General features: G+C 43.9%; 2 protein-coding genes across 9 annotated transcripts in view; one reads left to right on the forward strand and one right to left on the reverse strand.

Moving 5' to 3' along the window:
• The window catches only part of STAB2 (stabilin 2), a 164892-nt gene extending 162422 nt beyond the window's left edge, over positions 1 to 2470 (forward strand). For both annotated transcript variants that reach the window (XM_081595580.1, XM_081595578.1), the window contains one exon: positions 1961 to 2470. In XM_081595580.1, the coding sequence (XP_081451706.1) occupies positions 1961 to 2011 (51 nt within the window). In that variant the 3' untranslated portion in view covers positions 2012 to 2470. The remainder of the gene's footprint in view (positions 1 to 1960) is intronic.
• The window catches only part of NT5DC3 (5'-nucleotidase domain containing 3), a 104220-nt gene that overhangs the window by 36393 nt on the left and 40838 nt on the right, over positions 1 to 26989 (reverse strand). For 2 of the 7 annotated variants that reach the window (XR_014083480.1, XR_014083478.1), the window contains exons 10-15: positions 25200 to 25281; positions 23960 to 24046; positions 19808 to 19948; positions 14529 to 14593; positions 7574 to 9335; positions 4231 to 5519 (exon numbers count right to left, since the gene is read on the reverse strand). Coding sequence is in view for 1 of the 7 variants with exons in the window: in XM_081595581.1 (XP_081451707.1) it covers positions 9083 to 9335; positions 14529 to 14593; positions 19808 to 19948; positions 23960 to 24046; positions 25200 to 25281 (628 nt within the window). In the remaining 6 variants the exon portion in view is untranslated. Of the gene's footprint in view, positions 1 to 1022; positions 1119 to 4230; positions 5520 to 6049; positions 9336 to 14528; positions 14594 to 19807; positions 19949 to 23959; positions 24047 to 25199; positions 25282 to 26989 lie in introns of those variants that run through there. The other 5 variants (XR_014083479.1, XR_014083477.1, XR_014083482.1 and 2 more) reach the window with 3 other exon arrangements.

The following is a 26989-nucleotide window of genomic DNA, read 5'->3' on the forward strand; positions in this document are numbered from 1 at the left end:
TTCCACCATCATCCATAAATCCCAATAGTAGGGGGTTCAGAGAGCTTCCAGAGTGGTGAACATATCCACACTGGGAGGGTGATGCACCTGAAGTCCACGGGGCAGTGGTTATACTGAATTTTTATAAGTTGGCATTGAAACATTACAATATTCTATTGTATCATTTTAAGCTTGTAGAATGCAACATTTGTTTTTATTTTTCTAGTGAACCAAATGCAACTATCCCATGGTTCTCAGTGGCTGTTGTAGTATATTTAATATATTTGCAATACTGAAAAATAATCAGATCATAAATCCTATTGTTTTTTAATCAAACCCATGTAAAAGTTTCTAGTCCAAATTGCAAGGGCAAGTTCAGTTAAGCTGCATTTATTAACAGTCTATTTCTGTAAGCCTTGTGATATGGAAATCAACCTCATTTTAAAAGCAAGGGGGAAAATTACACATTCTGTTCAGTGTTCTCCATGGCCTCTCAGCTGTCTAGCCTCTTCTCGGGGCTCCATGAGCACTGTCCATGGACTACTCACCTGAGGCAGGTGAGAGTATCCTAAGAGGCAGGACTCAGCTCAACCTTCCTAATCAGACCAGGTGGCAAAAATGTTCCAGTTACAGGAATCCTAAGCTGAAGGTACCAGCCCCACATATGCTTTATTCTCATGTCTTTTATATTGAAGGAGTAGATGTTGCCTCTAGACGACCTGCAGCCAATCCACACATTGTGAGCATCCATTATCTGAATGGACAAAGCTGTGGTCTCGTCAGAGCCACAGACAGCAGGAGGTTCACGAGGCCACCTCTGGACTGTTGCTTCTTATCAGACCCAGTTCAGGATGAACTGTCAACCAGAAAGGATTTTTTTTTTGTAACCAGAGTAACAGCCATGTTCTGTGGGGTGGTTTTATTTTCCTTACAGTAGTGTCTAACTTAATTCACACACCTCCCTATCAGGTAAATATTATTAGGCCCCTTAATAGATGAGAAAAATATTGCAGAGGTGAAATGACTTGTCCAGGGCCACGTACCTTCAAACAGCCGAGACTGTGCCCATGTTCAGGCCACGAGCCACAGGAGAGCAGCGTGAAGCCACCTTCGCCACCACCAGGTGTTTTCACAGGAGACTGCAGCAAAAATAAATAGTGTTTTTAGGCTGAAAGGGAAGAAAAAGTTTTCCTTGACCCTCTGATGATTCATGGCTGGGCCTGAAAAGTAAACTGGTAAAGACAGACTCACAGAAGAGCATATGTATTTTATTGAACATTTATGTGTACGTGGGAGCCTTCATGAGAAAATGAAGACCCAAAGAAGGGAACAGAACAGGAAGCCTTTGCACCTTTTAGACTAAATGTATGAGGAATTGACAAGAGAGCAAGCTCTGGTCCTAGAGGTAGTAAATGGTGAAGAAGTCACTAGGGAGATAAGGGTTAGTGAACAAGGTTTGTTTGTACAGGTTTCTTGGCCCCCAACTCCCCAAAAGTGATACACCTTCTTTCCTCTAAAGAAAATTTCATGAGAAAATTTTATTACCTGTTTCAGGGGAAAAGGGTAGGGGGCAGAGTTAGAGTGACCTTCTTGCTTCTGTCATTTAAAAAAATTCCTTCAGTTTGACATTTAACAAGCCAAGTTACTGTATTGGGGGTAGCATGTCCTAAGGGCTTTCCCCAGGGTCTCAGTGGTAAAGAATTCACCTACCAATACAGGAGACACAGGTTCGATCCCTGGGTCGGGAAGATCCCCTGGAGAAGGACATGGCAACCCACTCCAGTATTCTTGCTTGGAAAATCTCATGGACAGAGGAGCCTGGCACGCTACAGTCCATGGGGTCACAAAAGAGTCGGACATGACTTAGCAACTAAACAACAAGTGTGTCCTAAACCCGCCAAGGCCTCACACCAGTAGCCAATAGAATGCTTAACCTGGAAGGATGCACCCTCTGCCTGGTTCACAGACTTCTCTTTTCCAGGACCCTGGCAACCAGCACCTGGACAGCAGTGACCCCCTGGGGGCGCTATGAGGGCTGGACCTGCCCCATCCAGACATCACCGCTGCCACCTGGGACCCCAGAGCCACCTCAGAAAAGCCATCAACTGTGAATCCTCAGCCCCAGTTGACTGTGGGAAATGTAAGGTCCTTTAACATTTCAAAGTCTGGAGCACGCAAGCCATACCTCATCTCTTCGGCTGATCCAAGGAATATTCTGTTTCTGTGGGTGAGAGACCATGTTAAGCCCACCCACCACCCAGGGGACTGCTCCGTCCCTGACCCTCTGCTATCTTCCCCAACCTTCAGTAGCACCTTTTACCTTTTGCCCAGCACTCTAGTGACCTTGTCTTATTTCCCTGTTAGACTGTAAGCTTCCGAAGGCAGAGACCGTCCTCATTCGTCTTTGTATCTTGGCACCCAGCACAGTGTGTGGCATGTGAAATGTACTCAATTATTGGTTACAGAACAGAAATAAAGTCAATGGAACAAATCCAGTCCAGTGTCTGGGGAAACAAACAGACCATTTGCCATAGGAGGGGTCAAACTCTGAAGGTAAAAGCAACTCATTAGGGCTCATCAGGGCTGTTAGTTAGCCAGCATCTGCATTATGAGTGCTTCTTTCTAAATTCTGTTTGGTTTGCTTGTTTGTGTGAAGACATAATAACCACAAGGAGATACCACTTCACACCCACAAGGATGACCATCCTTAAAACACGGACAATAACAAGTATCCGCGAGGGTGTAGAGAAACTGGATCCTGTCTACTTTGTTGGTGGGAATGTAAAATTGTGCCCCTATTGTGGAAAACAGTCTAGCAGTTCCTCAAAAAGTTAAACATAGAATTACCATGTGATCCAGAAATTCCACTCCTAGGTACAGACCCAAGAGAAATGAAAACATGTCCACACAGCAACTTATAGAGGTAGCAATTATTAGTATTATTCATAACAGCCAAAACATGGCAACAAACCAAATGTCTACTGACTTACGAATGAATAACCAAACTGTGTCTTGCCACACAATGAAATAGCATTCCACCCTACCCTAAAACAGAACTAAGTTTTGATAGATGCAACACCATGGATGAACCTTGAAAACATGATGCTCAGTCAAAGAAGTCAGACACAAAAGACCTCATACCATATGATTCCATTTACATGAAAAGTCCAGAATCGGGCCAGTTCTTTTCCATGCAGGACTCTGTGCAAGGCTGGATGTGCACCAGACCCTCAAAAGGCCAAAAGTGGCCTCTCCATCACTGTGACAACCAAGTGCCTCCAGCCTACCCACCACCCTTTTGCAAGCTACCCCGGGGGTAGCACTGGCCAGGCTCCAGAGCCCCCTCTGGGAAATGGAGATAGGAAAGGCTGGGATGAGCAGATCTCAGAACCTCCTCCATCGCCCTCACGGCCCAAACAACTTTGTTTCAAATCATCAGGGTTTTTGCTGAGCCAAGTCCAAAGTTCAGAAGCCCCCGGAGTCTCAGAAGCTTCCTCACAACTCCAGGAAAGGGAAGAAATGCCCATTTCAGGCAGAGGAACGATTTACCACCTCCTTTTGGACAACGTGCCATGATGGGGCAAAGCCGGCTCTCCAAGAACTCGCTCCCCAAGGGCACTGTGGGACAGATTCACTAGTGAGTCCACCAACTCCACCATCAAGGGGACAGAAAGGTACATGATTAAGAGGAAAAACAGCAGGCACCCATGAGAGGGGTGAATGAGATGAAGGTCCTGGCACAATGAGAGGTCAAGGATACTAAGTTTAAACACATTCAAACAGTTTAAAAGGGCTCTTCAAAATATAAGTATATCCAAAACCCAGCAGTGAACTGACTTCACAGCATGCACTCCTAATTCAGTATTAGTATTTTCTTCCCTTAAAACATTGCTTCCAATTTTCCATTCTCCTGGTACTTTGCAGACAAACAGGTGGATCACTGTCTTCTCCTTGTTCTCAAGGAGGGAACTGTCTGTGAGAGACAGAAATTCTAGGTGGGTCACCTGCTGCCCACCTAAGGCCAAATTCACACCCATTTTCCTTCTGTGGCTTAACTACATGGTCTTCAAGCTCTGAGAACAGGCAAGTGTGCTTTGCTGAGGGTGGGGAGACCAGGGTGGTAAGGAACGAACCATCAACCTTTTGCCCCTTTTCTCGGGGATATTCACTTTTGGGTACATTAGAATGTGATATGACTTTTGCCACTCACTGAAACACACAAAAGCAGATGACTGAGAGTAAACCGGACAATACAATTCAAACTTTTATTTGGCAGTAAGTTCGATGTCATGTAACATAAAATCAATATTTAGAATAAATAGCAAATTCACATTGAGGATAAATAGCAAGTCTACCTAATTTGCATTTACCGTGCCTGAAACTAAACAGGCACCATCTGTCCTTCTACTAAATAATTAGAAAACAGTGTCCTAAGTCAGAGTTCAAGGCTGCAGTGTAGAAAAGTACAGAGCAGTGTTGTGGATTGGTTCTGGAGAGCAGGCATGAGGTGGGGAGTCTCATGCGGGAAGTTTGCAGGGAACTGTCGTTGGGATGCACATCTGAGAAAGGGCGGGATGGGGGGGGCAGGCAGGAGCTGATGGGCCTTCAGAGTTGCTCCGGGGAGGGAGTTCTGACCACACCCTCATCCGAGGCAGGACTCTTCAACAGGGGGAAGCTCCCAAAGAGGACCCACAGCTGCAGTGAGCCAGCAGCAACCAACCCCCACAGCAGTTAGGGGATAAAGTCCTTCAGGGTCTTCAGGGTAGCCAAGCCCATCACACGCTACTAGCACAATCACAGATGAGCACAATGAGAGGTATATTCAATGAGTGCCGAGCCTGGCCACTCAATCACACAACTGACAATCAATGCCATGTGCTGGAAACTCAGTATTTTACCACTGGCCACATAAGTGAGTATGTCCAGAGAGAAGCTCGTAGGGAAAGATGCGAGCTTATCTACAGAACTTCTTTCCACTGGCTGCACACAACTGTGTATCTGTGGCTGCTTACCACCCTGCACACTTTCAGCCAAGTCATCATCTCATCATGGCCACCCACACAATCTGTCAATGCGGGGGTTGGCAAACCACGGCCCAAGGGCCAAATCCAGCCTGCAGCCTGTTTTCAGAGGCCAGGCTGCCCTGGACCACAGGCAGGCCCAGTCCTAGAGGAGGGGCTGCAGGAAACAGCCTGCAAAGCTGGAAGTCTTTACCATCTGGTCCTTGACAGGGAAAGTGTGCTCAGCCTTGCATTAGGGAAACTTCACTCCCTTTTTCTTCCTCAATCCACTAGGGTATTAAAGGTAAGGTAAGCTAAGCTAAGCTAAGCTAAGCTAAGCTAAACTTGGGGGCTTCTCTGGTGGCTCAGATGGTAAAGTGTCTGCCTGCAATGCGGAAGGACCCAGGTTCAATCCCTGAGTCGGGACGATCCCCCAGAGTAGGAAATGGCAACCCACTCCAGTACTCTTGCCTGGAAAATTCCATGGACAGAGGAGCCTGGTGGGCTACAGTACATGGGGTCGCAAAGAGTCGGACACGACTGAGCAACTTCACTTTTCACTTAAGCTAGACTTGGAGCCTAGCTCCCATATGCTAATGGAGAAAAGAAAGGAAATTGGTACAAAAGGAAATCAATACTAAGCTAGGACATCACAGGCTCCCTGGTAGTTAAATAGAGCAATCAAGGAACCCTCCCTGCCTCTGGCCAGACTGAGTCTGAGAGCACATTCCAGACCAGGGCGCCCAAGTGGGCCTTTGGCAACAGATGAGCATTTGGCAGAGTGGATCCAATTCCAATGTTTACCACACTCTCTACCGCTTTAGAGGCCTTTGGGGAGGAAAATCAGGGGGGAAGCTATTTAGTTCACCCGAAGCTAAATTAGCTAGCAGGAAAGAGGACTTTGCCTTTGTCCTTGGCACTAATTAAGAGGACCAAATGCTCAGGGCTGGGGCAATGGGATGACCCAGAGGGATGGGATGGGGAGGGAGGTGGGAGGGGGGTTCAGGATGGGGAACACATGTAAACCCAGGGCTGATTCATTTCGATGTATGACAAAAACCACTACAATATTGTAAAGTAATTAGCCCTCAACTAAAATAAATAAATTTATTAAAAAAAAAAAAAAAGAGGACCAATGCATTCAAAGCAACTAGGAATTTAGTCATAGATCGGCCTGAATCAGTAAAAGGTGGCAAGCTGGCATTAGTGGAGCTGAAGGGAATTTTTAAAAGAAAAAAATTTTAAAGGCTATGTTAGGAGGAAAGTGGGAGCTCTAAGCCAAACTCCTAAAATATATTAAAAGCCAGGTTTCATCTACTTAAAAAATGATTCTGGAAAAACCAGTTGTGCAGGTCCTTTCCAGGGCAACTGGCTACAGCTATGGTGAGCCTTAGGGGCACAGACAGCCCCTGGACTATGAATTTTTGTTCACATCCTTCGGAGAAAATCAGTCTAACTGATGCTAAAAAGGGAAAATATTTTTCAATGTGCAAGCTAATTTTATTCTGCTCACTTTCCAAACTGATCTTTTAAGTGGTAGAAAACAGACTCCCTTCCCTTGCACCCAAATGCGTTCATCAGCGGGCCTGCCAGAGGATAAACCAGGAGGAACAGAATGCTGTACAGGGTGCTGAATCCCAGCTGAGTCACAACAGTGACAAGTTAAAACGACCAAGCACAAAGAGAAGCCCTCTGTCCTTCATACAGAGACGGCCGTCCTGACCCTGACTGTGCGCTGGCCCCAGCGCACGTTCAGTGGGTCCTCCGCAGACCGACCTCAATACCGCCACGTGCCGTGGCCCACAGCTGATGTTCAGTCGCTCAGTCGTGTCTGACTCTTTGCGACCCCATGGACTGCAGCATGCTAGGCTTCCCTATTCTTCACTATCTCCTGGAGCTTGCTCAACCTTAATTGGTGATAAGTCATTAAAATTTCTTATTCACACACCCAGAAAATGTATTTCTCGCCCCACCAGACATACGTGAAAGCAGTAAAAACAGCTGTACTGAGTTGTTTTTGAGTAACAACTTTCTTGAGTAAACAAAACACCCTATCACTGGCACATAGGAGATATCCAATGAATACCTAATTAGAAAAAGTTTTAAAATACCTACTTCCTCACCAGCTTCTCCAAAGCAGAAACTATCAGCCCGAAGCACCAGCATATCCTCCAAGGACCCCAACACTGAGCAGTTCGGGGCGCCACCTGCACCCCTGAGATGCCAGTCTCCAATGCACTCTGATGCTTAAAACCCCCAGGCACTAACAAACAGCCAACAAAATGCCTCCTGCAGCATGAAAAAGGAATGGACACCTGTGTTTATAATCAAGGGAAAAAAGAAGGCCAACTGGGCCTATTAGGTCTAGAGAGTCACCTTGACTATTTTAGTTAAATACAAGAAAAGATCACAGGTACACCTGGTGGCTCAGTCAGTAAAGAATCCACCTGCCAATGCAGATGTGCATTTGACCCCTGGGTCAGGAAGATCCCCTGGAGAAGGAAATCACAACCCACTCCAGTATTCTTGGTTGGGAAATCCCATGGACAGAGGAGCCTGGTGGGCTACAGTTCATGGGGTCGCCAAGAGTTGACTAAACAACAACAACAGTCCCATTAAAACACACAGCGTTACATAACATGCTGTAGAAGTCACCTAATTTCTGCACTCGGGCAGGTAGCCTGTGGCAGGCCAAGCTCACATTCCCTCAACAGCTGGCTCCACACGAATCCATTAAAAAACGCCAAATAAGCGAGCAGTCTCTCCTCAAGCCCCTTTCCTCCACACCTGCATCCTTCAGGTTTAAGGACAGGTGTCACTTGCCTTGTCCTCAGAAAGAAATGGGAACACTCAGTGAGGCTACTTCCAACTCTATTTCTCTCAACTTCAATGTCCTTGATCCTCTCCCACCTTAAACACAGACACTAAAGAAATTCCCCAGACAGACACATAACCATGGCAGGAAAGCAATCTAAAGGGAGGAGAAGGTGGGAGAGGGCCACCTCCCTCGCTCCGGCTGGATTCAAGCCCCTCACCTCGGCTGATCAATCAGGAGAGAGACGGTATCGGCTCACTGCCCTCCAACGAGGATGGTTTCTGGTAACACACAGTTTAACAAGATTGCAAAACACCTGGTTGGGAGGCAGGGGTGGGGGGGTGTCACCGTACGGCACTAAATTACGAGGACATTTATTTCGTTTCATTTTCCATCCTCCAATAAACAGGCTCAAGCAACACACGTGGTGGTGGTGTCAGGGGTTATAAAGTCCTGGGCTACCCACCACAAACGCACTGGCTCCTCTCGCTCATTCGCATGTAGCAGCCTCATTCTATAGTCTGTTCTGCTGGCAGGACATTAAACCAGAACTTTTCTCTCCTTGTCCTCCTTTTCTGAGGGAAAAGAGTGAACCTGCCCACCACTTGGGGCGCCATGTTCCTTCCCCCACGTGGGGCAAGACGCAGGAAATGGATACTGAGGACAATCAAGGCCAAGGACTTGCAACTTCTCCCGTTCTTTCTCACATAAGACCTCCAGAGAGGCTGAGTCTGCTGTCAAGTGAGGCACCAGTGTGCCAGAGCCCTAGTACCAGATGTCTGGGAACCAGCTGCCGACTGGGGACCATCTCTGCCGCTGACACCATGCACGCTATCCAAGCACCCACTAAAGCATCAGCAGTTCACCAGTGGATGCACGTCACCAGGTCTGGCACTGTCTGTGCGTGTTCAGCATTTTCCATGCACTTTTCCACAGAAGAGTTTCAAAACATCACCTGCTGGAATACAGAGCGGGCATCAAGAAGACTCCCCATCCCAGGAAGTCTGATGCTGGATACAGTACCTTGGGAAACAAGAAGGCTGATCACAGGGTGTCAACAAGAGGCCAGCCGCTGTTCCTTCCCCACATGCACAGGAGGGCAGGCTCTGTGAGCTGTGAGCTCCCTTCTCCACGAGCTGAGGGGTATCCTCCATAATGTACAAAACAGGTATCACTAAGACTATCTGTATCATTTCCGAAAGCGACGCTCACATTCCTGCAGAGTCTGCCCAGCATGGGGCCATCACCGATCCTGGCTTTTGGTGCCCAGGGGTGGTGGGGCCGCCAGCTACTTGGCCTGGGCCTCCTGCAGCAGCGGCAGCCGGGCAGCCGGGGGCCGGTCGGACCAGATGGGCAGCTCGTGCTGCAATGGGGTCCGCCGTGGGTAGAAGGTGTGGCTGACGTCGTAGTTCAGCAGGCAGCTCAGGGATGCCATGTAGATGTCAGCGAACCGCGACAGGCGCCGCAGGAAGTACGTGGGGTTCTGGTCGGTGCGGAACAAGCTCCCAAACTGGGCATTGAAGAAACCTTTGGTCATTTCCCTGAAGAGGTGAGAGAAGAGCAAAGCAACAGTGTGATTCCCCCAAGGTCTGCTTTTAGTTACTGACATCAGATGACACCAAAATCACTGTTTCACAGAGAAGAGATACATGTAGGACCTTCCCGGTGGTCCAGTGGTTAAGAATCCGCCTGCCGATGCAGGGTACGTGGGTGTGATTCCTGGCCTGGGAAGATACCACATGCCGCTGGGCAACTACGCCCAGGTGCCAGAACTACTGAGCCCACGCAATGCAACTCCTGAAGCCAGAGCACCCGAGAGCCTGTGCTCTGAAACAAGAGAAGCCACTGCAATGAGAAGCCTGCACACCGCACCTAGAGAAAGCCCGCACATAGCAACAAAAACCCAGTGCAGCCAAAAAGATTTTTTTAAAAAAGATACATTAAAAAAAGTTATACATATATATATGTATAACTGAATCACTTTGCTGTACATCTGAAACACACTGTTAATCAACTATACTCTAATATAAAATTAAAAATTAAAAAAAATAAGCTACAAAATCCATAAAAATTTTGAATCACTATGTTGTACACCTGAAACTAATATAATATTGTACATCAACTATACATCAATAAAAAAAATTTTTAATCACTGTTTCATACGCTTCAGTTCAGTTCAATCGCTCAGTCGTGTCCAACTCTTGCAACCCCATGGACTGCAGCACACCAGGCCTCCCTGTCCATCACCAACACCGGAGTCTACTCAAGCTCACATCTATTGAGTCGGTGATGCGATCCTACCACCTCATCCTTGGTCGTCCCCTTCTCCTCCCACCTTCCATCTTTCCCAGCATCGGGGTCTTTTCAAATGAGTCAGTTCTTCACATCAGGTGGCCGAAGTATTGGAGTTTCAGCTTCAATATCAGTCCTTCCAATGAATATTCAGGACTGATTTCCTTTAGAATGGACTGGTTGGATTTCCTTGCAGATAAAAGGGACTCTCAAGAGTCTTTTCCAACACCTCAGTTCAAAAACATCAATCTTCAGTGCTCAGCTTTCTTTATAGTCCAGCTCTCACATCCATACATGACTACTGGAAAAACCATAGCTTTGACTAGACGGACCTTTGTTGGCAAAGTAATGTCTCTGCTTTTTAATATGCTGTCTAGGTTGGTCATAACTTTTCTTCCAAGGAGTAAGCATCTTTTAATTTCGTGGCTGCAGTGATTTTGGAGCCCAAAAAAATAGTCTGCCACTGTTTCCACTGTTTCCTCATCTATTTGCCATGAAGTGATGGAACTGAATGCCATGATCTTCATTTTCTGAATGTTGAGCTTTAAGCCAACTTTTTCACTCTCCTCTTTCACTTTCATCACAAGGCTCTTTAGTTCTTCGCTTTCTGCCATAAGGGTGATATCATCTGCATATCTGAGGTTACTGATATTTCTCCCAGCAATCTTGATTCCAGCTTGTGCTTCCTCCAGCCCAGCGTTTCTCATGATGTACTCTGCATATAAGTTAAATAAGCACAATGACAATATACAGCCTTGACGTACTCCTTTTCCTATTTGGAATCAGTCTGTTGTTCCATGTCCAGGCAGGTGGTCTGGTACTCCCATCTCTTGAAGAATTTTCCACAGTTTGTGGTGATCCACACAGTCAAAAGCTTTGGGATAGTCAATAAAGCAGAAATAGATGTTTTGCTGGAACTCATGTGCTTTTTTGATGATCCAACGGATGTTGGCAATTTGATCTCTGGTTCTTCTGCCTTTTCTAAAACAAGCTTGAACATCTGGAAGTTCACGGTTCACGTATTGCTGAAGCCTGGCTTGTAGAATTTTGAGCATTACTTTACTAATGTGTGAGATGAATGCAATTGTGTGGTAGTTTGATCATTCTTTGGCATTGCCTTTCTTTGGGGTTGGAATGAAAACTGACCTTTTCCAGTCCTTTGGCCACTGCTGAGTTTTCCAAATTTGCTGGCATATTGAGTGCAGTACTTTCACAGCATCATCTTTTAGGATTTGAAATAGCTCAACTGGAATCCCATCACCTCCTCTAGCTTTGTTTGTAGTGATGCTTCCTAAGGCCCACTTGACTTCGTATTCCAGGATGTTTGGCTCTAGGAGAGTGATCACACCATCTGATTATCTGGGTCGTGAAGATCTTTTTTGTATAGTTCTTCTGTGTTTTCTTGCCACCTCTTCTTAATATCTTCAGCTTCTGTTAGGTCCATACCATTTCTGTCCTTTATTGAGCCCATCTTTGCATGAAATATTCCCTTGGTATCTCTAATTTTCTTGAAGAGACCTCTAATCTTTTCCATTCTATTGTTTTCCTCCATTTCTTTGCACTGATGACTGAAGGCTTTCTTATCTCTCCTTGCTATTTTTTGAAACTCTGCTCAAATGGGTATATCTTTCCTTTTCAGCTTCTCTGGTGGCTCAGAGGGTAAAGCGTCTGCCTGCAATGCAGGAGACCTGGGTTCTATCCCTGGGTGGGGAAGATCCCCTGGAGAAGAAAATGGTGTTACTCCAGTATTCTTGCCTGGAAAACCCCATGGGCAGAGAAGCCTGGTGGGCTACAGTTCATGGGGTCGCAAAGAGTTGGACACAACTAAGCGACTTCACTTTCACTTTCCTTTTCTTCTTTGCTTTTAGCTTCTCTTCTTTTCACAGCTATTTTAAGTCCTCCTCAGACAGCCATTTTGTTTTGCATTTCTTTTTCTTGGGGATGGTCTTGATCCCTGTCTCCCGTATAATGTCACGAACCTCCACACATAGTTCATCAGGCAATCTGTCTATCAGATCTAGTCCCTTAAATCTATTGCTCACTTCCACTGTATAATCGTAAGGGATTTGATTTAGGTTATACCTGAATGGTCTAGTGATTTTTCCTACTTTCTTCAATTTAAGTCTGAATTTGGCAAAAAGGAGTTCATGATCAGCTCCCGGTCTTGTTTTTGCTGACTGTATACAGCTTCTCTGTCTTTGGCTGCAAAGAATATAATCAATCTGATTTCAGTGTTGACCATCTGATGATGTCCACGTGTAGAGTCTTCTCTTGTGTTGTTGGAAGAGGGTGTTTGCTATGACCAGTATGTTCTCTTGGCAAAACTCTATTAGCCTTTGCCCTGCTTCATTCTGTACTCCAAGGCCAAATTTGCCTGTTACTCCAGGTGTTTCTTGACTTCCTACTTCATATGCATAGGACTCAAATTAGCCTAGAGCAGCCCTGACTTCTAATTGGGAAAACAGTCTGTTTATCCATCAAAATGGTTCTGACCACATTCCCCACTTAGGCCAATGGAGAGAACATAGCTGAAGGCTCCAAAGGCAAGGTGTGAGCCCCTAAACATGCACACCCCATTTCCCAAACAAAAATGGAAGGTGCAGGAGCCACTTCTGAAGGTCCACAGAAATGGAGAATATTCTCAGTCTCCAAACTTGCCGCATCTACAGAACGGGATCAAGGCCCCCTCCTCATGAGGTTACAGTGAGAACTATGTAAGGTAAGAGAAATAAGAGTGTATCATAAACTCGAAAGTACTTTATGTCTAAGAGATTAAGGATTATATTACAGCGATGTAAGCACACCTCCACCATCTAATACAGAGCTTCAAGCACCTCCTTGAAGCCTGCATTATAAGCATATATGCATCATATGCCCATCACTCTCTCAACCAACATTTCAGACCAATAATCACATTATAAAAACCAATACGCTCCCAATAACCAACACGTTGAGAGGTAGAAGGATCAATTCAGTGTAGCCATGGCTTCTGCAGCCCAGAGGAATGGACTCTCCCCACTTTCCAGGCACACCAGTCCCACCAGACTGCCCACTGCTCAGAGGTCAGAACCAGGCAGTGAGCGCTACCTTAGAGACAGCTGTGCTGCCTGGGAAGGGGGGGGGGGACCACAAGAGCAGAAATGGCCACATCAACACTGTCCACGTACACAGCACCCTCTTCTACAGGGAAGCACAAGTGTCCGCAAGGCCTCTTGAGAATAATTGCTCCTTTAAAATCTTTACCATCTAGCCGAATTAAGCGCCAAGATGCTCTGAGCCAAGCCATGGCTCAGATGGTAAAGAATCTCCCTGCAATGCAGGAGACCCAGATTCAATCCTGAGTCAGGAAGATTCCCTGGAGAAGGGAATGGCTACCCACTCCAGTATTCTTGCCTGGAGAATTCCAAGGACAGAGGAGCCTGGAGGGCTACAGTCCAAGAGGTCGCAAAGAGTTGGACACGACTGAGCGACTAACACCTTCACTTTCAGTTTTCACACACACACACACACACTAAAAAAAAAAGAAAGAATGTCATCTGCAGCAACATGGGCAGACCTAGACATTATCACACTAAGTGAAGTAAGTCAGACAGAGAAAGACAAATATCACATATCACTTATATGTGGAATCTAAAAAAATAATACAAATGAACTTATTTACAAGACAGAAACAGATTCACAGACAGAAAACAAATTTATGGGTACCAAAGGGAAAAGAAGAGGGAAAGGGATAAATTAGGAGTGAGTGATGAACAGACACACGCTACTATATAAAATACATACACGAAAAGGATTTACTTACTATATAGAACATGGAACTATATTTGATATCATTATTCAATATAGTCAATCTTTCCTATAACAGAGAAGAATCTGAAGCTGTACACTTGAAACTAACACAATATTGTAAATCAGCTATATAGTTTAGTTTTTAAAAGAAAAAACAACTCAAGAAAACTATTCCCTTAAGACACATCCATCTGACAGCAGATGGGCTTTCTTCATCAATCAGCATCATGATCTGAGTGACTGCACATACCTAACACAGCAGTGTTACAAATAAGCACCAGCACTGTAGGAGCCCCAGGGATTCACTGCGGTTCAGAGCCACCTCCAACACTGTCCCATGGGCCACGCTGGGCTGCTGGCTGCCCAAACAGGGAAGCTAAGTGGGACAGAAGGAGGGATGGATGGGGGGAAGGAGGGACAGACAACAAACTCAGGGGTGGGTGGAAGGTGGGAGGGAGCCCGCTGCTGCCTTGAGGAAATGTCATTCATCACTAACGAACGCTCGTTCTGGATCCTGGCAGTCACAGTCACCCCCAGCAGCTAAGTAAGGCTGTTTCGAATCCCACCTCTGACCGGCCTTGGGGAAAGCACGTGGGCTGAGTATGCGGGGCCACGGTGAAGGATTCACTCCGTTCACAACAGGCCACTCTTACCTCATCTCCTTCCTCTCCTTCTTCCACTCCTGCAAAACCAGCTGCGACTCCACATCTCTGTGAACCTGCAGGACACAAGCCAATTACTGAGAAAGTTCTGGATACGAATAAACTCATTAGGTTGTGAGAATTTTCTAACAGGTAGCTCTTCTGGGAGGAATTTTATTCAGATCTAAGAGATAGGCACATGCATGAAATAATACATTTTCAGACTTCCCAGCTGCATTCTCAGATTCCCAGCTGCTGCCCTTCTTCACCAAATGTAGACATAATACTATGATGGAATACAGGGATGCAAGGTCTCTGTTAAACTAGAGATATTAAAGTATTATGAAAGGCTTTGTATGAGCATTAATACATATATGTCCACATAAAATGTGTGTATTATATGTGTGTAATGTATCCATTATATGTGTGTTACACATATAAATATATACCTAATACACACTACCTAATAGGCCCATTTATATATATATCATAAATATATGTATTATACACACACACATAAAAATGGCAGTGAGTGGAAATAGCAGATGTAACAGTGCATCCACAAACTTCAAGCATGTAAAAACATGTGCATTTGGAAATTAACAGGAAACTTTTTCTTTAATTTGTTCAAGGGTAACAGAATTATAATTGGCTTAATCTTTTTCCTCAATATTATTTTATTAATACCTTTTAAAGTGTTTAAGAGAAAAAAATTGTTTTTGTAAAAGGCAAGAAGGCAGAGCACCTCAACCAGATGGAAAGTGGAGAATTCGCCAAGTGGACTGAAATGTGAACAAAAGGTAAAAAGAAAATGACAGCTGTATGCACCCTAACACGTGGAATCTCACAAGTCTCTCTCCAAGCCTCCCTGGGTTAAACCGAACACACGAACCAGAGCCAGAGGTGCACATGCCCGCAGGGGCCAGGCAGGATTCCTGCAGCCCACAGTCACAGGGGCAGCCTTAGGACCCAGAGGAAAATGCCAAATGAGCAAACCATCTGCTTTTGACATGGGAGCCAAGGCCCTTCTGTTTATCACGTATGCCCAGATCAACAGCTTGACCAAGTCACCTGCTACAGGCTGCTGCCACTCAAAACCCTGAGCTTGTAATCTGGATTTCCTGCCCTCCACTGTTGTCTACACCAGCAGGAAGCAGCCACCTCTGAACGACCACTGGCTGTGTGTTACTGGAGCACCAGAAGACTGGTCCAACACTTCTAGGGGTGTCAAGGCAGGTCCTGCGAGTTTGGTTTCAATGAGCTCTCACATTTTAAGCCAATAAGTCACTCACCACAGAATTCAGGCACTACAAAATATGAGACTAGATCAAAACTCTGTAGAGTGCCACGAAGAATTTGTATATATATATATACACACACACGTAAACACACATACATACACACACACATACCTATACAGATACACATGCACACATGCATACATACAGATATACGTGTATACATACATGGATACACATATACACACGGGTACATATTCAGCACCTCTATGTGGCAAGAGCCGTGCTAGATACTGAAAACATAAGAGAGAATGAGATGGAGACCCTGGCAGGGGGCACACCCAGGTAAGCAGACCAGGACCAAACAGTGTGACACTGGACAGAACGGGACATCAGTCTTCCTCCCACCTCTGCCCACAAACAAGGCCCCTGTGTCTAGTGTGAAGAAGCTTCTCCTCGCGCTTACAGGAGAGGAGAATTCTCTGACTAGCGACCAGAAGGAAGATAACCAAAGTGCATCTGTGTGCTTTCTCCTTTTGGAAACTAGCGGCCATAGGCCACCTGACTGTGCCTCTCCACTCTCCCCTCAGCAGGGGCCCGCACCGGAGGGCGGGCTCCATGGACATTAAGAGCCAGTTCGGGTCTCCAAGTCCACGGCACCTTCTCCAGCCAGCTTTTCCAGAACGGGGCGGAGCCAGGGATGAGGGATCATCTCCAGCAAAGCCCAAGACTGCTGAAGGGAGAAGCGAAGGAGGAAGGCCCCAGAGAGCTGAGGCAGGGAGCACCCCCCAAGCAGGGGGCACCTGAGCTCTGGGTGTGTGCACCGTAACCCAGCCTCCCCTCACACCCTCTCATCCAAGGCCCACCCACACTCACCCAGGGCTCCCTCCCACCTGCCCTTTCTTCATTGTTTATCATCTCTCCCATGTGACCAGGAGCCTGGTGGGCTGCCATCTATGGGGTCGCACAGAGTCGGACACGACTGAAGCGACTTAGCAGCAGCAGCAGCAGCATGTGATCAACCTCCTCCCCTGGAGTCTACCCATCAGCATTTAACCATGCTGAAGGCTCTCCCATTAGAAGAAAAAGCAGTTTCTCCTTGAGCCACCCCTTTCTCCAGCTCAGATCCTCCTCCAAGGCCAAACTTTGTAAGACAGCAATCTCAGGAGTCTGATATTTACTTTAAAATACTTCAAAGACTGGGTATTACTTAGCTATAATTTAACCTTTAAGTGATACCATGCACTCAAGGCTGGGTAGCTGGTGCAGGAAAAGACTAACCAGAAGCCCACACCAGAAGCTAATCCTACAGACACCTCAGCCACCTTCAGCCCCTCTCATTGATTAGCCCACTCAGCCATTTATGGCTACAATCTATGAAAATATACTGTACAGGCTAGCCCACTCCTGCATGGGCAGAATTATTGCCATCTAGCCAGAAGTCTGATAACCTGTACCAGCGAAGATCAAATCCAGCCCACTGCCCACCTTTCTATCATCCTGATGAGCTCAAGAATGGATTTTCCTTTTGAAGTTGTTGAAAAAAATTCAAAAGAAAAATAACTTCATGATGTGTAAAAATGATATGAAATTAAAATATCAGTGACCACCAATAAAATGTCAGGGATACAGCTAATAACTGGTTGCTCACATATTGTCCAAGGCTGCTTTCATGCTACCAGCATGGAGTTGAGACCGTACGACCTGCATGACCACACACAATGGCCAGCTGGCTTGTTACAGAAGTCTGTCCAACCCGGGCTAAACGTGGCTCTAACATGGTTACCTGAAAGACTTGATACCACCACACCATCCACCAGCATGACCACCATGAACCATACTACTCAGGAGGGCACTTCAAGGCTAATGAACAAAAATTCTTCTTTATAGCTACTTCCTTAAATCCAAAAATTAAATACTTGCAGTTAATTCATCAGACCCAGCTCCAGGTAACATTTTTGGCTTCCAAAATGAGAAAGGAAAAAAAAAAAAAATCACACCCAACTTCAAGAACCAATTTCTCTTCTCAGAAAATAGTGTCCAGATAATGTGCTATGTGCACATTATCAGAAAAAGAGGAGCTATAGAAACATCTGACACAGGATCACTGGAATAATGTATAGTTTTCCAGGTGAACACAGGGATAGGGGGAGAGGAGAAAGGGAACAGGAAGCACAGTGAGAAATGCCACTCATTTGTGTAATTTTTTAATCATCAATCACCTTCCTCTATGTCCTAGAGAATCCACCCAGACAAAAAGCTGGAAAAGGAAACCAAAGCTAAAGCATCTACCTGCAGGCTGCATCTGTGTATCTGACCAGCTGCCCGCATCACAGAGAGACCGCACCTAAGGCGAGGGCTCTGGCTATACACGAAAGCTCTAAACCGCACAGTAAAACAGCACTTCAGTGCAGTGCCCAAAAGCAGGGACTCAGGCACCACACAGCCCAGGTTCAAGTCCTTGCTCTGTTGTTTTATGACCTTGGATATGTTACCTAACCTCTCAGACACCCAGTTTCCTCATTCTGAAGTGGAAAATTGTACACAGGACAGCTGGGACGAGTGAGGAGTAATGTTGCAGAGCAAGCGCTCAGCACAATGCCTGGCATCTAGAGAGTAACTATTATTACGTGTGACCTATGCACAGACTTGAAGCTGCATTAACCCAGAATCCATGCCTTTTATTTTTAGACAGTCACCTCACAGACAAGCACAGGAAGGGAAACAGAACCAGTCCTCGTCAGAGGCGAGCCAAACAGCAACACAGCCAAGACGAGCTGGAAGCAAGGCCCGGGGGACGTGCGGGGCCCCATGCCCTGGATGGTGTGCACCCTGGAGTGACAGCCTGGCGCTCCCGGCATCCCTGCCTGAGCTCGCTGCCAGCTTGGCCAGGCAAGGCAGTTCCCTGCCCGTTTCCAAAGCAGGCTGGCAGGCTGTGGGCACCAGGCCATGGCCAGAAGCTGCAGGTGTGTTAGCCAAGAGAGCAGGCACCCATGCCCCTTATCCTAAGAGTCAGCACTCACGCTGAGACGCTGAGGGCCAGGCCAGCTGAACCAGGTGAGAAAGCAAGGTGTCTCATGAGACTTGGTGGGGAGGAGGCAGGTCACAGCTACAACAGAGGGCATGTTCCATGGGCCAGGAAATTACCAAAATGACTTTCCTCACTATCTGCCTAAAACTGGCTACGTAACTCACAGAAAGAAAAAAAAACCACCACTGAACTCCAATGAGCCAGCAAACTGATTCAAAATCAGATGGAAGCTGCATGCAGAGATCTCAATTCTTGCTCTGAGACTCTTCCCAGCAAGCCATGGTGTCCAGCCTGAAGTGTTCATTCCTTTTCACAGATAGGGAAACTGAGGCCCAGAAAGGAGAAGTCCCACAGCAGGCTAAAGGCAGCAGCAGGACTGGACCCAAACACTAGGTAGAGGTTCTCGAATCCCACTACCCATAGAATATCTCCCAGTGGGGCTTGGGTGGAGAAGTAAGGACTCTGGAATTCCCCATATGGGCACCACAAAACTCCTTCTCCAAATGGCTTTGGCAGTAATTTAAAAAATTCTCTTTAGGGAAAATGGCAAGATTCTTTCAGGGGCAAAATCACTCCAGTGGCTATTCTGCAGGATGACTTCTGCTTCATACTTTAGGACCACAATTGCACAGAAAAATATCTGAAATAACTCTGATCAGTGGACTAACCTCAGGCTTAAAGAAAAAGTAGGGGAGGATTTCCCTGGTGGCCCAGTGGTTAAGAATCCACCTCCAATGCAGGGGATACAGGTTCAATCCCTGGTCCAGGAAAATCCCACGTGCTGAGGAGGAACTAAGCCCATGTGCCACAACTATCCTGAGCCTGTGCATTCTAGAGCCTGTGCTCCACAACAAGAAAAGCCACCGCAATGAGAAGCCTGTGCACCACAACTAAAGAGTAGCCCCCACTTGCCATACTAGAGAAATAACGCACATAGTAATGAAGACCTAGCAGAGCCAAAAATAAATAATTCTTTTAAAAAAAAAAAAAAGAAAAAGTAGGAGAGAAAAAGAATTCCAAACCTGCATCTGCTCCAATAACCCAGTCAGGGTCTGTAGCCAGGTCACAGTTTGAATGTACTGCTCCGTGTTCATGATTTTGAGCTCGGATCTTAATTCTGGGATAATTGCACCCGTTCGCCAGCCATGCTTCAGGGTCAAGTCCTGATTGCAAAAATCACAAAAAGTCAACATTCATCACAACAGAATTTAAACCATTTCATTACCTTTCCCAGACACAACAGGCATTCATTGAATTAATTTTAATTGTAAAAGTTGGTCATTAACCAAGCCAAACTCAATGAATTACACTTAATTAAAGCCAATTTAGCCCCAGGCTTTGGCTATTCCCACCCCACCCCCCCCAAGAAAGTTTCTGTTCCGGAAATAATTACTTGAGTCACAGCCCACACAGAAACACAGGATCTGGAATGCTTAACCACAGTCTCTAAAACAACAATTAGGTCAGGGGCAGAAGGAGGGTCAATTGAAATGCTAACTGAAGGTTTTTATTCAATCCACCCACAGAACGCTGGGGAACACCCATGGCACTCCAAGCCTCCTGGGTTATGGGCAATTTCAGACTTGGAATGATCACTCAGTACCAACATACATGATCGTATCTTCATTCCAAATATTGTACTCCTATGATAAGACAATAAGCCAGAATATCTGATATAAGTTATGTCCTGGCAAATCTAAGATATACAATCACCATACTGAATGGCTGTTCATTTTCTCATCTGACAAGCATTTATTAAATACTACTGTTTGCCAGGTCCTGCGCTAGATACTGAGAATAAAATAGTGAACAAAAATAACAAACCTCTGCTCTCATGGGAAATACGGACCAAAAAAATAAGCAAGCAAATACACAATAGCAGGTGGTAAGAAACACAATGGACAAAAATCAAGCAAAATAAGGAGTTACCATTTTATATAGAGTGAGTAAGAAGGCCAGGCTAACAAAGGGACATTCAAGCAGAGATCTGAAGGGAAGGACAATAAAAGTACGTAAATGTGTGGGAGCAGAAAAATTCTGGCTGGCAAAGAGCAAGTGCAAAGACCCCGGGGCAGGAACATGCTGGGAGCAGGGTGTGCTAAGAAACAGCAAGGCAAGGAACCGAGAAGGAGAGAGGGCAGAAGCAGGAGGTGCCTTCAGAGGGAGGAGAGGTTGGGGAAACAGAGCTGAGCACAGCAATCGCAGGAAGCCAGGCTTTTACTCTAAGGGAGAAAGGGATACTTCCAAGGAGAGCGCTTTTAACGACAGAAGTGGTATATAGTTTACTATTTTGAAAATTCACTCTGGTTACTCCCCTAAAGCTAGAATCCCTGCTCTACAAGTCCTAAGGATGCCTACCTTCTTCCATAGTTGAATTTCTTTAAATCTTTCAATAATTCTCTTTCTCCTAAAATATATGAAACCCTACATACAGCACAGTCTTCTAAATATTCCCAGTCATGGCAAACTTTAGAAGATGGATCTTATTTCTGACAATAGGTTAAAAGTCAACTGGAACACTCCTAAGACTAAAGTACATGACAATGAATTAATGATAATGAAATTAATTTTCTCCAGTGCCTCAAGCTGGCTCTCAAATATATCCCAAAGAGGGCATCTAAATTTATTTTGAGAAACAGCAGCAACATTGGAAGCATCTACATTCTCAAGGGATTCCTTTGAAGGGTAATATTCATTGCCCACATAATCTCTGACACGTTAATCAATTCTGGTCTGATCACTTTAAAACAGTGGTTTTCTAACTCCAGGATGGATCCAAATATATGCTGTCTACAAGACATTTATTTTAGATCTAAGAACACACAGAGTTGAAAGTGAAAAGATTGAAAAAGACATTCCACGCAAATAGTAACCAAAACAAAAGTGGCTATCCTAGTATCAGGCAAAATAGACTTGGGGTCAAAATAGTTACAAGACACAAAGAATGACATTACATCATGATAAAAGGGTCAATTCACCAAAAATATATAACAATTAAAAGCACATATGAACCAAACATCAGAGGTCCAAAATGTATGAAGCAAACATTGACAGAACTGAAGGGAACAAGAGACAGCTTTACAATAATAGGGAACTCCAATAGCCCACTTTCTATAATGGATAAAATAAGGAGACAGAAGATCAAAGAGGAAATACAGGACCTGAACAACACCACAGATCAATTAGAACACTCCACTCAACAAAAGCAGAATACAATATTTTTCTCAAATGCACATGGAGCATTCTCCAGCAGCAGCTGTATTTTAGGCCACAAAACAAGTCTTGATTAATTTTAGAAGACTGAAATCATACCAAGTATCTTTTATCACTAAGAATGAAACTAGACATCAACAGCAAAAGGAGAAACTGAAAAATTCAGAAATATATGGAAATTAAAATACACACTCTTCAACAACCCATGGGTCAAAGAAGAAATCACACAGAAAATTAGAAAAATACCTTGGGACAAATTAAAATGCAAACATAACATACTTAAGTTTATGGGATACAAAAAAAGCAAGACTAAAATGAAAATTAACACCTCTAGCCATTTAGATTGAAAAAGAAAGGTCTCAGAACAACAATTTAACTTTATACCTAAAAGAACTAGAAAAAGAACAAACTAAACTGAAAGCTAGCATCACAAAAAGAAATGGTAAAGATCAGAGCAGAAATAAACAGAGAATATAAAAACAACAGAGAAAAATCAAAAAAACTAAGAATTGGTTCTTCAAAAAAAATCAACAAAATTGACAAACCATTAAGTTTGATAAGAAAACAAGAAGACTCAAATTACTAAAATCAGAAATGTAAGTGGTGACATTACCATCAATTCCACAGATTTAAAAAAAAAGATTATAAAAGAGTACTGTAAACTACTGTATGCCAACAACTTGGATAATCTAGATGAAATGGACAAATTCCTAGAAACACACAACCTACCAAGACTGAATCATGAAGAACTGGTCAATCTGAACAGATCTCTTACTAGGAAGAAGACTGAATCAGGAATCAAAAACCTTGCAACAGTGAGGAAGTCCAGAACCGGATGGCTTCACTATTAAGCATAAAAGAATGAACACCAATCCTTCTCAAACTCTTCCAAAAACTCAGGGAGACGAAACACTTCCTAACTCATTCCATGAGGCCAGCAACACCGTGACATCAAATTTTAGGGTGGAAAGCTGAGAACAACACTGATGGCTGGGCCCCAACCCCAGAGCTTCTTCCTAACTCAGTAGGTCTGGGGTGAGGCCAAGAATTTGCAGTTCGAACAAGTTCCCGGGTGATGCCAATGTCACAGGGACAACACTGGACAAACAACTGCAAGGTGAAGCTTCTCATAGCACTAAGACCTGTCTCTGTGTTGGGGGGGCATGTACCCACATGCCTCCAGGGTAGCACAGTTATCTCCTCAAGGCCCACAGACCACACAGCAAGAGGTATGTCTTGTGATGCCATGTCACTTGGTTGGACATCCTGGGCGTGCCAGCATCCTGACAGGAGCACTTTAGGTTTCTACTTTACTAAGCACTTTTGTGTACATTCACGTATTTCACGCTTTGTATAAATGAATTTTATTTCTATATAAATACATATACATAAATTCATTCCACAAGGAACCAAGGGTGGTAATAAGTATGACTCACTCATTCCTGTGCTAATTATAAATTAAATCATAATTCAAATCCTGAGACATTCCAGTCATTCCAAAGGGCATGAAAGCCTCATTTTCACATAATAGCCATTTCCTAGAAATAGCTATTGTACTTTTTACATTTTGTACTCTTTCAAAATGACTATCAGGCAAAAGAAACCCAGACTGATGTTTACAAGCTTTTACAGAGCATTTTTATATTTCTGATGCTTAATAAAGAAAGGAAAAGGAAAAAACACCGTCATTTATTTCCTACCTTTACTTAAACAGAAAGATTTTTTTTCTGATAAACTTAGTAAATTGTTAATTTCCATCATTTTCCCAAAATTCCTCTATTTCATGCCTCTGATCCATTTGGTTTGGTAAAATATGAGACATTAAAAAAAAAGCAGCAAGAAATGTGGCCCACTCCTCATTTTTATGAAAGTATGAAAATAGTCTTAAATAATAGATAAACTCTTCAATAAGTGGGCCTAACACTGTACCCGACAAAGAAACAGGAAATAAGATTCCTCACCGCCAGGTCACTATATATATGGTCACCAAAATACAACACTTTGGAGCCCCTCCATCCAGTAAGCTTCAAAAATTCATATAAATTGCCCTGCAATAACAGAAAAATACGGGTGTTATATTGTATTATATGACAGGTAAAAGGCCTCTACACCCCATGACCCAAGACACCTACTTTTTTTTTAAACTTAAAATATTTTTGTTTTTACAGTTTAAGTATCAAAATATTAAGATAAAAAACATTTATGTGAAATCTTTCAGCCCTTTCTTCTAAGTCAAATGTACTTTTCAGGAGGGATTCATATTATATATCTTTTTAAGGATCTTTTTTTTACATTTAACATTCTGTCATTTATTGACCACGTTAATAAATATTCACCTGCCATGTAATTTAAGCAGCTAAGACCCACCCATGATTCGTTTCATCAGTTATCTGATACTAGACATTTGCCTTGCTACCTATTTTGTAAGTAACATCATGATAAACATTCTTTAGCAAAGCTTTAGCTATCTCTTAATAGTTTTCTTCAGCTAGCTACATCTTAATCATTTTCTTCTGCTAGCTTCCTAGATGGGGAATGGCTGTATCCAAGCTAATCTTTCGGGCCTAGAAAATTACTTAGTGCCAAATCCAGCAGTCTGTTACATATACAACAGGTATGAACCAGTTGGACAGTATATAATACGAGGAATGTACTACACGGTTCAAAAAAAACTATATAGCGCTCTTCTGTAATTTTACGTTATAAATATTATACAAATGTAAAATGTTTAAAGGATAAAATTTAAAAAACTAATTTCAGTAACACAAAAATGGACAGCGATTCAATCATTTACTCAACATGGGAGAGCTTTATATGAAACCAAAATATATCAAAACTGTACCTAAAACACAGTTCATCAGTAAATAATGACTAATTGGGGTAAGATGCCATGTGATTAAACACGTCTTAAAGAGAACCTTCTATTTTTACTACTGGCATTCTAAATTTTACATCCTACAGAAAAAATGCTTAAAAATATTTTTTTTAAAGCTGCTCAATTCTGAGTTAATTCACACAGAGCACAGTGAAAATATATTGACTTAAGCTTAAATTCTGCCACCAAGTTATAAACAGTCAATTCAAGCAGAGCCCCCAGGACTGTGCCTGGCACACAGTGAGCCTCAGTGAATGTCAGCTATTACATCATTATAACTGATCACAAAGCATAGCGACTAAAAGGACAGATGGGTCACGAGATACCTGCTTGTAAATCTGGCCTTTCTGCAGCTTGTAGATTCTATCCCAGAGTAAGACACCTTTCTCATTCACCTTTCGGAAAGGTCTAACAACAGAAACAGGAAACGTTACCATGTGTGGTAGCAGTGCAGGCTGTGTGCTGGATGAAAAACTCCACAGTTACCCCCCTGGAGAGAGAAACGAGCCCCACAACCCAAACCAAACCCCACCACCACGTTCCCCAGCCTCATGCAAAACATCCCATGCTGCAGACCACGGGATCCAGAGGGGGTGAGTGAAAAACGAACGCCAGAGTCAGATGAATTTGGAAAACACTGTGCACTAGACATGTCCCTCTTTAAAAGTTACTGATGGTTCTGAAAAGCCCTCCTATAAAGAAACTTTCTTTAACCCAGATTTTCCAAACTTATTCAACCGTGCAGAAAACGTTTTACCAAAAATAAAGCTTACAGAAATACTGCTTATTACATTCATCCAGCTTTGTATTTGAAATGTGGCCAGTCTAGATACAAGACACATCAGAGAATCGGGCATATTATTTTATGATGGAAAACAGGAAAAACAGAACAAAGGCTTCATTCCTCACCCTGGGTGTGCTAGTCCAAAAAAAAAAAACAAGGTTTATTTGTCCTTTTTCTTTATTTAGGTAACACTTATTTGAAATGCTTTTCTGGTGAGAAAAATATAAACTCACTGCAAAAAACCTCTGGAAAATGTAGTCAAATACAGTAAAGAAAAAGAAAATCATCCATAATTTCAGTACCCAGGTAGAAACACACCAGTTCAGTCCATATCTTTTGGTCTTTATGTATCTATTCTCTTTCTCTTTTTTATGAACATAAAATGAGGACCATTTCTGGATACTGCTATGTATCTTCTCTTCTCCAAGGCTGTGAGCAATTTCCCATGTGATTCATATATCATTTTTTACAGTCGGGAAATATGTTCACTGCCTTAAAAAAAAAAAATCTCATTTTTAATGACTGCATAATATCCTCTCATATGGATGGTCCTTAACCTTCATCATTATAAATAACAGAGGGATGAATACAGGTAGAGGATTTTTACTCCAGACATCTAGAGTGAGAGCAAGTGAGCTGTGCTGGGTTCCTCCAGGGAAAATCTAATAATTTAAAAGACACCGTCCTGCCACTGTGTTAAACATGACAAAGGAAGGAGGTCCACGGTGAAAGGGGAGATGAGGTCCTTCCCCTGACCACCTCCCTGAGATCCACAAAGAAAAAGCCAGACAGCATTTTATCAGTGACCAAGAAGTCAGTGATTTCAGCTACAGGCACATCTATATCTAACTCCAAAACCTACAGATTGAACATTCTCTTAAATTCTCAGTCTCTGCACATGGTTCCTGGTTTTGCCTTTTCTTCCAGGAATCACTGTGACACTCAGGAAACTGGAATTTAGCATAACAAGAGGAATTTAATCCACTCAACACTGACTACAGGACGACGAATTATCATGCTTTAAATCACCTAGCATAGGGACTTCCCTGGCAGTGCAGTGGTTGAGATTTTTGCCTTCCGATGCAGAGGTGGTACAGGTTAGAGCCCTGGTCAGGAAACTAAGTTCCCACATGCCTTGCAGCCAAAAACCAAAACATAAAACAGAAGCAATACTGTTAACAAATTCAAAATAGACCTTGAAAATGGTCCTCAAAAAGATCTTGAAAAAAGAAAAAAAAAGATACATCCCAAACTGGATATAGTGTTGCTGTTAAAAAACAAATCACCTAGCAGAGGGGAAAGACTGCATGGTTACCTATTGCAGGATAGAGA

Source organism: Giraffa tippelskirchi, chromosome 4 (genome assembly GCF_054371585.1).
Source record: "Giraffa tippelskirchi isolate mGirTip1 chromosome 4, T2T-mGirTip1v1.2.pri, whole genome shotgun sequence".
NCBI classification, from domain to species: Eukaryota; Metazoa; Chordata; class Mammalia; order Artiodactyla; family Giraffidae; genus Giraffa; species Giraffa tippelskirchi.